This window comes from Anopheles marshallii, chromosome X (assembly GCF_943734725.1).
Source record: "Anopheles marshallii chromosome X, idAnoMarsDA_429_01, whole genome shotgun sequence".
NCBI classification, from domain to species: Eukaryota; Metazoa; Arthropoda; class Insecta; order Diptera; family Culicidae; genus Anopheles; species Anopheles marshallii.
In genome coordinates, this window is record NC_071325.1 from 19,001,320 (window position 1) to 19,011,786 (window position 10,467).

A 10,467-nucleotide genomic window follows, 5' to 3' on the forward strand; every position below is an offset into this window, starting at 1 on the left:
AAAGTATACCCGGCGTTTGTCGCAAAGTGCTTAGGAGGTCGTTCTGAATTGCTAAACATGGCACACTTGTGTAAAAATTCGCTATTTTACACTATTTCCATAGCACATTCTAGTTGATCGTATTTCTTTCTAAATTATGGTTAAATGATTAACTAGAAAGTGAATAGCGATCTTTTCTGATTTCCCATCAGGAATCTGCTATCTTTTTTTCTCTTAACAGTGTTTTCCAGGCAGTACAGCGAAGAGCCATCTATTTATATACGTTATTAATAATAGTAAGCCTCTGTCGGTATATGCCTGCCGTGACTCATGACTGAAGTATTACTTTTAGCCAGATCTGGGATGATCTTTTAGCCGAGCGTTTTAGCAAGCAGTGTGTTATAGGGTGTAACTATTGCATAAAAATAGTAACCATAATTTGCAAACAAAAATGTAGTTACGCCTTAAGTTTGGAATTGGCATAAAAATATTGATTCGTTCAGAAATCTGGAGTGTCGCTAATGGTAAACCATGTATATCAGTCATGAAAATTGAACTATAACATTAATGTAATCCAAAGTTGTAATAACAAATGCAATAAAAAAATATTTTACAACTTTATCATTGGAACAAATAAAAATTAATGGAATAAATTTTAATTTGAAATAATGTGAAATAATGCAAATAAAAAATGTTAAATAATAAACAGTGTGACAAAAAAATAATAACGAATCCTACAATAAAATCAAACGTTCATTGGATACAACAAAAACAAAACATTAATGAAAAACATTCAACTGAGTCCAATGCAAAATCATTTAAAACGACAAGTTAACCAACAATTATACAATATAATAGCTAACGAGGTACAATTAGTACAATTAAATTGAAATTAAAAATTATACTATTCACAGCAAATGATCACATAGCTATATGTACAATCGTAAAATATGTTTTCTATGAACATCGCACTTAAGAATAACTAGCAGTGAACATTAAAATTGATTGTCCTTAGTCGTTACAACGACTTTACACATTCTTGAATATTAAATAAGTGAAACGTTAAAAAAATAGAAATGTCAAATCAGAAATTAAATGTTTTACGTTTCAAAGCAATAAAGGTTTCAACTTTTCAACAAATATTCAACATTTGTTGGCTATTTGATGGTTTGCGAATCAGTCAGCTTAAGAGAGCTTATGAGCTTATGACAAACAGAGTGAGACTCGCTCGAGGTATGGAACCTATTCTGCCATTACAGTCAGCAATGCCGAAATGGGTTTGCTCTTAGGACCTATACTCACCACGGCCGCTGCGGCCTACGAAACGAAGATCATTAAACTTGGCAACCTGGTTCTTCATGACCGCGGTGCAGTTCCGCAGCTCGGCGCAATAGTTTTCATCGTTGCCGGCCCGCACCGTCACCATCGTGCCGTCACCGACGTCACCGAGCGCGACGACCTTGAACGCAACCGGAAGTGTTTTATTCGAGCGCCAGTGCGGGGGCAGCACTGTGCACACAAACAGAGGACTCCCGGTTCGGATCAGCTCGCCCGGGTGCTCGGACAGAAAATCGCCCAGCGTCCGTTCCGCCAGAATGTCCGACGTCATTTTGGTGTAGGTGTCGTTCAGGATACTGGCCGCCGACGGTGGGCCACTTTCGCCGCCGGCACCCGTGCTCGATCCGTTGCCATTGGTCGCGGTACCGCCAGCGTTTCCGGTTCCGCCGCCGCCACCACCGCTGGTGCCGGTGCCGTTACTGCCAGAACCTCCTGTGCCATCGCCACCTCCTCCTCCTCCACCTCCTCCACCGCCACTACCACCGCTACCAGTGCCACCGTGGTGTCCACTGTGGCCATTGGGAGCACAACCACCCAAGCCTCCTCCACCACCACCGGTACCACCACCACCTCCATTTGTCGGTCCATTGTTTCCTCCACCTACAGCTCCTCCGCTTCCACCGCCACCGCTTCCATTACTAAGCGTCGGTGCGCTGTTAATTGTGAGATGCATAGTGGAAACGAATTCTGCAAGTAGAATACAATTAAATTTGTTTTAGTTTACACTGCACGTAGGAAATCTGTTTTCTTCATTAAAAGTCCTTACATTCACACAACATCATCAATTCTACTCTGATAAATCGATAACGTTTTAGAAGGATCATAACATTTTTCCATAACATTTTTTTCTCGCAGCATCGCTATCATTCTTTGCTTTTTTATTTACATGTCAGTCCGAAAGTAGTTACAAAAAGTTATAACAGTTATAATCAAAAACCAAGTATTCATTTGCATTGTTAATTATTTTTCTTTATTCTTAATTAATTATTTTTAACTTCAACTACACAACACGACATACTGATCAGCGCTCTTTATCTTTCTGTGAAGTTCAAAATTATATTGGGGAAAATGGTAGAAGACGATACTAGTTGATGAAAATTAAAGGGTAAAAGTTGTCCACATCCAAGAATTGTATAAATCAGGTGACCCCTACCTATTCAACCAACGGGCCACATTGGTTGAAATTAAAAATACTGCTGATCACGAAACATTATCTATAATTTATGCCTTAATGAAATAAAACCATAACAAATCGATGAACAGTTAGAAAATATTACTACTTCGTTTCCAGTTTTCATATCTTTTAATCAATAGCGTTGCGGGCCGTGCTTTGGAGAACTCTGGTCTAAATAATTAAATATATTTCAAAGTTAGAAAGTTTAATTCCTCTTTGTGTTTATTTTATTCAGTAAGCCAGGCTACTATTTGATGGAATAAATCTAAAAAGCTAAATGCCTTTCCAGTGCGTTGGAAATTCTTATTGAATTGCACTCTTAAACTGTTAGTTTTAGGCTTTCAAAATATGCTAAGATTAAATGAATAGTGATAAACAGTGTTTCATAAATTTTCTCTTTCATTTTCAATTGAGCGTCGAGAACCTCCAAAATTAATTTGACTATCCGGCTACGTGGTTAAAAATGAGTCGTTATGGCCTGGCCGTTCTAACTAACAAAGAAAAGCCTTTTCTTCTTCTTCTTTTCCTGCAGACAGTTTCTTCCTCTTATGAAGAAAATTGTTAGTTTCCTTCCTCTTTGTTTTTAGTACTTGTTTTGTTATCCTATCATTGATATGGTATTTAGGTCATTCAAAAATCATATGCCACCCTGTATTTGGTTTGATGAAGATATCACAGTCTCCGTTTTGTTTGATCTTCATTATGACTAGCCAGTAGTCGGATAAATCGTGCCCTGATAATTTTTTGTTCATTTTTTTATTGTTTGTATGGTGTTTATGTCAATGCCCTTGTGCGAGATTTGAAGAGGAACTCGTTTTGAAACTCCAAGAATTATTTTACCTTTGTTTTTTGATAAATCTTTGTACCTTTTTTATGTTTCATTTCCATTTTTGTTTGAAAAAAGTTGGTTGCATCTGTGTATCTAATCTTGTTTCCTAACTTTTGATCCGATATGCCCTTATCTGCTAGACTATCTGCTGTTTCGTTTAGTTTGATTGCGACGTGTGATAGTACCCATACTATTGTTGCCAGTGTTTATTTCCCCTTTTTAGTATGTTGTATACTGTTTCTTCTAAATGTAACTAACACTTGTGCTTTTTCTAATATTTAGCATGACGTCAGGCTGTCCGTGTATATTGTTAATTTGTTTGATTTGCATATTTCTACAGGTCGAGTGCTTTTTCTATTGCTGTTAGTTCGATTGTCGTTATTAATGGTGTTTTTTATAAATCATATTGGTGGTATATGTATCTTCGATTGTCTTAAATGTCTGATTGTTCGATGTTCGATACGCCAATATCTGATTTCTTTTTGTTTAGATTGGCATCCGTTTATGTTCGAACCTTTGTTCTTTCTTGTTTCTATCTTCGTTGTTGCTATTTGTCTGATGGGTTCTTTGTTTTTGTTATTGTTATTGTTTGATCCTGTTTATTCTGCTACTTTTATGTCGATTTCCATCGTGCTTGTAATGTCATCTGTTTTGTTGCTGCATAAATGTTTTAGTCTTTTTATGTTTTTTTGGTACCATTGTTCTTAGTATATGTTTTACTTTTTTCTTTTTATTTTTTTACTTTTATCTAATTGTTTCCTGAGGTTCTTTGAGGTTCGAGATATGAATTTCCCTCTAAGTTCTAAGGGTATTTCGGCTGCTATGGCGTGTAGTTTGTTAATAGGGATGGTTTTTGTACAGCCTGTTGTTTTTCTGAGTGCTTGATGAATGATTATATTATTTTTTTCCTGTTTTATTGTTGTTGTTGTTTATGTATGATGACCTCGTTTACAGGGTATTTCTAATTGTAGCTCAGAACACTAGTATTGCTTTTTCTTCGTCTAAGTTGTTTTTTCTTCCACATAGGATGTTTTAAATGTTTAATCTGTTAGTGGCTTTGTTTTGAATGTATTCGATTTGTTTTTTTTAGTTTAGCTATTTGTCTATGATTGTTCCTAGGTATTTGTGCGTGTTTGTTTTTTCGATAAGATTATTTCGTATTTTTAGGTTGATATTGTTTGTTTGTTTTTTTTTTTGTTGAAAATTATGTACTTTGTTTTGTCTATGTTAATTGGAATTTCTAAGTACAAATTTGGCAATATGCCCATCTTGTTTATTAAACATAAAATGTTAAGAAAATCAATAAAGTTATTTCTGGGTTTAAAAATACCATTGTTTGATTAGTGCAAGTTTAATAATGATTAAATTTAAACAAAAATACATAAATAGCAAACGATAGAATCGTTTTATTGATATTCGTATCCGTAACCAGAACATTTTAATAATAACAATATCCGTGTGTATCAGTAAATGCAAGACACTTTTGCCTTATAACAGCAACGGTTTAGTGTATTTATTTTAAATGAATTTACAGTCAAACCTCACTGATAGGGATATGAATGAGTTCTAACTAGTAAGTTCCAACACGATGTTTGGGTTGTTCGACAACTATCGATTTGTCGATTGTCGATTTGTTTATTGAAGGTGCAAAATCAACACAAAACACGAGGAATTAATCGAATAAGCACACGAAGGTAACACGAGTCGGACATGAAGTTTTTACAAAGAAATAAAAACCATGCTATTTATTGAAAATGACAACTTTCGTGGTAGACGTGCAACCCAACTATTGAGTTGGTAACTAACAAATAAACCAACTTAAATAGATCCAACCAGTGAGGATTGACTGTTATAGATAATTTTATGATATGCGCTGGATAAGAACCCGGTCAAAAAACAGAGGAAACCCATACCGAATTTACAAATGTTCTAATTTTCTGTTAAATGCTGCCGCTTCTCGCATCTAAAGAATAGTAATCACTTTTCTATACCAACATTGTAATGTATATCGGTTTCATAGTAATCAGGCTCACGAGACAATTTCCATAATTAAGTTCTTCCAAACGTTCCCAGCGTCCATAAAAGTGGTTTCTCCAGCAAATTCAACACGATGGACCCGTTAGATTGACATGGATCCGAATAAATGCTATGAAATTCATGGTGCGGTGAAATGCGTGGAAATACTCGAAAATAAAGGGGTTGCTTCATAACACAAACACGACACAACACTTCAGGACATTCCCTGGACACTTGATTGGTATTTTCGATCTGTTCGCGGCCTGAGCACCGTGTTAAAGTACACACATACCCGCACAACCACATACCCTTCACGCTTCTCTTTTTTTCTCTCATCCGCTTCCATTCAGTCCCTTTCCTCATCTTTATAGGTAGCCTATTTAATGACTGAAAAGAACACTCGAACTGCACTCGCGAAAGATGAACATCAGAGAGAAAATGGAGCGAAGTTTGAAGCACGATTCGAAACATTGAAAGGAAACAAAAAGCGCGATGTGATAGTACGGTGACACAGAAACACTCGCTTGGATGGATCTGCGGTTTTTCGGCTCATGTGGGAAATCCTGTCCGAGACCGAAACCACGATTCTGTGTTTTCCGTGCAGTTTCCTGCACCAGCAGACATAAGCCTCGACGTTTTAATGTCACTTAACGTATGCGTGTGGCTCTGCTTGTGTAAGTGTGCGAGTGTTTGTGTGTTGCCTGAGAGGATATCCGCTTAGTATTTTGTTCCGCCGGATGTCCTGCCGCTTGCTGTGGAAGTGTAAAACCACTTCCTTGTAAGGTACACTACAGGGTAAATGTTGTAGCCCCACTAGGCTAAAAACATGCAGTACGCTCGCTGACCTGCCCGGCACATATGACCGTGCACAATTGCATACTGCACATGTATATGTATATATCAGAAAGGCCATGCTGAACGCGAAAATGCATAAATTTCTTGTACTGGAGTTTAAATAAATTCTTCATTCACTTGTCATAGACACAATTCAGATCCTATTTTTATGCATTTCATGTTTGTCATATCGAAGATAGCGACTTAATGAACATCCTGTGTGCAGTGCTTCAAAATTGCTATAATTATTTATTTTAAATTGGCCAAAAAGATGTAATAATTAAAACAAACTAGACCTTGGAGGTCAAAATTGTTTCGGCCCTCCATCAGGGTTTGCCTTGACTTCGACTATTGAACTAATTGTTAGTGAAACTTTTTGTAGCATTAATACTTATCACAGTTTAAGGCAAAGTTCGATTGTTTGGTAAAATTTGTGGAAGGATAGAGAGAGTGAATGGGAAAAAACCATTGGCATATATTCAGTGATCCATCGTTGCTTTATAGCCCAGAACTTCGAACCAAAAATAAACACACATCTGGCCGGCGCTAGAGGGCCGATTCGATATGATCCAGGAGGTAATATCGAACGTGTTGAGTGCTAGTTCTGTCGACGACTGCGACGGCACGCCGTGGACGAAAACTTATAAATTTTAAAATAAACTTAACTGCGCGCTAGTTGGTCAGATTGTTTACGGTGGTGGGAGGACCAGTGAACATTCTTCGCCTTTACCTAAGCTGCACGCTGATGGTGCACCGATGGCAACCGGTCGCCCGGGTCCGTACACACGAAAAAGGGACCCAGCGGGTCGTCGAATGTCGGTGCCACAAGTTGCGCCACACTAGTGTCTCGCCGGGTTCCACTCACGCACGGCTTTTGTTATGCGATCCTGCTCGCATTTATAGGTTTACTCTGCTACTCATCTAGCCCTAAACTGTCTTCCCTTAGCTGTTGCCCCCACCACCAATTACCCCGTCCCCAAATCCCCACCACTTCATTTGTTCAAGGTACGAATAAAATGTATAAAAAGGGTTTAACACCGCGCAGTACAATCGCAGTGGCATGTGCTTCTGGGTGGTCGCAACACACCCTCAACTTATCCACCAACCCACACATGAACGCACCATTAATTAACCTTCTGTTCTACGGAATTGTTCTCTGGTTTTTGCTTCAACTGTGGAATTTTTCGCGCGCGCATTCCCGAGATCGCTACACACGCATTCGACAGCATCCGACACCTCGTCACGCAGCTTCTCGCACGTAATCGTGCGTACTTGTCACCGGTTTTTTATACACACATCTCCCTGCGTTGCTATTCAGCAACAAAACAAACGCGACACTCAAACGATTCCACCAAAGCCAAAATAGACACATCCGACACACCTGGCGATTGTGTGTCTACCCGCGCCTGGCGCGTAATCAGAAAGAAAGTGTCAGCTTTTGCTGTCGACCGGTTGCTAGGAAGGATGATGGAAATGGAAATGTATTTTTCCCCGCTGCTTCGTGTGAGGTCTTGGCAACGCGACACCAGCACATACAGAAGCCGTGAAGGAAACATGTAAACACGCCAAAATCTCATACAAACCCCCGTTAGTTCGGGCGCCTACTCCAGCGGATCAGACGGTGTGTCCGGTAACATAAATAAACCATTTCATCCGTTATTTTGTGGCACCGTAGCGAGGTACATGAGTATTTCGAGTATCGATAGCAGTGCACATGAGCGCAAACATGGGCACCCTCCAACGCGTACGCATTCCCTGTTGCATTAGCGCCGCTTGTTTGGTTGTACGAAAGATATAAACAACTGGCCAACTAAGCAACGACCCCCACCGAAACTGCGGCAAAGCAGATTTTGTGGCGGGTATTGTTTTGTGGGTGGAGGATGTTGAAAGTAAATTCGCATTTGTGTTTTATTGTGTGCCCCTTTTTGAACCGAAGGTTGTAGGTGGTCAACCTGGGAAAACAACCACGAAAAAAAAACCCGCGTCCGGATGAGTTTGACCGTTGGTAGCAATTTAGGCACCGCGTGTGCTGTTAATTAAAAATTCGCATCCCTTAAGCAGTGCACCTTTACCTGTACACCGATTCTTTTAGGCGTACCGACCATGCGTTCTTTCTAATGCATCCTCTGTTGCATTCCAAAACACTTCGATTGCCAAGTGTCGCTGAAATTTGCACGTTTTTATGTTTTTAGAGTCGCGCATCAGCTGACGGTAAAGTATTGCGCTTCGTTCAAGAGGTGGGTGAAGAGGAAAAAGAACTCACTGCCACGCACTACCCCCCCACCGCTCTTCAAAAAAAAAGAAGCAACACACCCATGGTTTGCTCCACGCAGTGCGGTTGGTAAAAATTGATCACTTTAGCGACTCGCGCCAGAACCTCCCACTTGCATGCATTTTTTTGTTATTCGTTGCTGCATTTGGTTAGCACAAAATGAAAAGAAATGTACGTGATGCACACGTTTCGCAGTGGCCTGCATTTCCTTTGCTGTTTGCATTTTTTAGTTGTTGTTGTTTTTAAATTTATTTGATTGTTTCGTTTTTACTGTATCTTTTTTTTGGTTTATGTTTGATATGCTTGTTTCTATAAAAACCACACGATAACGTGTTACCTTTGGCTCGTTCAGCGTTCGGACAATTAGCGATGCGACCACTAAAGCTATGCACTGGTATGATTTTTCACTCTTGCCGTGCGCGTTATCACTGGTTTTCTTTGTGCGTGTTTTGGGGGGGGGGGGGGGTGTTTGCTTCATCTGCGTGCGGTCGCAGATCGTGCGGTTAGGTGTTATGTTTGAACTAATATTATTGATAGGTTGGCTGCAGCGCGGTTGATAGATGATGCTGGCAATTCGGGTGAAAGGATTCAGATGCACTTTAAACCTTACCATCTTATTGAGTAGTCAGCCATTGTCCATCGTTTCTCTCTCATTCTCTCTGTCTCTTTCTCTTTCCCTCTCTTTCTCACGCTCTTTTCCTCTTTTTCGCTTGCTTACTCTGTTACAATCCTTTTGCGAAAAACTGACCAAATGGGAGATGTGCTTCTTTACAGCACATTACGTTGCATGCCTTACCGCTTTTGCATGTTTGAATCGGCAATTTATTATCGTGCCGTAATACATTTTACAATATTTCCACGCTAAGTATGTCAACAACAAAATTACCAATTGCACCGTTTGAGCACACTCCTGTGCGTTATATAGAGGCGTGCTGCTCACCTTAGATATTGCAAGCTTTCCAGCTCACTGTCAGCCTGATCGTTTGCGTATCCGTTTAAGTTCCGCCTAAGATAATGCGTTTTGTTGCAATTACACGCGTGATTTCTCTCATGCACCGTCCTATCCACGATCGGTAATGTTTTAGTGTGAAACTTTTTGCAACATTTTTAGTTTTTTTGTTGAGGAATTTAAATAAACTGGAAGGTGCTTAACTGGGTTAGGTAAACAAATTTGATTTACAATCCTGCGACGGACGTACCATAAAAATTTGCACTGTGGAATTGACTTTCGTGCACGCGGCAAGACATCACTAGTAAAAAGTTTCCACGACGTTCCGGAGTAGTAGCTGCTGGTTCAAATATTGCATTGAACCAGCAAATATATTAACCCTGTGAGGATCGTTTGAACTTGTTTAGATTCCTTTGCATCAACTCAGTCCCGTGGGTTTTGCGGGCTAGATTTTCACTCAGTTGGTTTTCATTTTCCCATTTGCTTTACACCACAATCACCTTTTCGAACCATGTTCGGATACAGTCACGAGCAGATATGCACAACTTTACACTTCCCGGAATGTGTTTGAATCCAAATGGATCCGATTTTTGGGGCATTGTGCGCCTAAACGATCTTCAGACGATCTGCTGATTGTTGTTTGTTCGGGTTGAATTTCGTGTTACCCGCAAATAACATGCAAACTTTAACGAAATTAACTAAAAAAATTGGATCGGTTTGTCCGTTGGATATGAGTTTGCCAATTGATGTATCCCACTCCCTGAAGACGAAAGGGGACTATTGCTTGGGCACGTATGGATAAAATTCCTGTCACGCAAGCACGCACGCCTTCGCTTACCGGAGGTGAACTTAACTTCCGAAATCGACGACTAGCTGCATTAAACTAAAACCCCCGTCTTAATGAGTATTGTTGCGCTGCTGGGCCCCGGTAACGGATACTGGTGTGCCTGCGCCATAAAATCTCTCTTCATTTCCCTATCCCCTCCTTCCAACTCCCAAAAAAACCGAGCGGTCTCGACCGAGCCGCTTTCGGTCCGACACCAGCTAGCTCGGTTTGTTGCATGGTAACCCTTTTC

At 40.0% G+C, this 10,467-nt stretch overlaps 1 protein-coding gene across 1 annotated transcript in view; it reads right to left on the bottom strand.

The window, feature by feature from the left end:
- The window catches only part of LOC128714144 (protein lozenge), a 35,794-nt gene extending 26,104 nt beyond the window's left edge, over positions 1 to 9,690 (bottom strand). Inside the window, exons 1-2 of the mRNA XM_053809022.1 lie at positions 9,642 to 9,690; positions 1,282 to 2,004 (exon numbers count right to left, since the gene is read on the bottom strand). Coding sequence (XP_053664997.1) covers positions 1,282 to 2,004; positions 9,642 to 9,690 — 772 coding nt within the window. The remainder of the gene's footprint in view (positions 1 to 1,281; positions 2,005 to 9,641) is intronic.
- Positions 9,691 to 10,467: the final 777 nt, after the last annotated feature.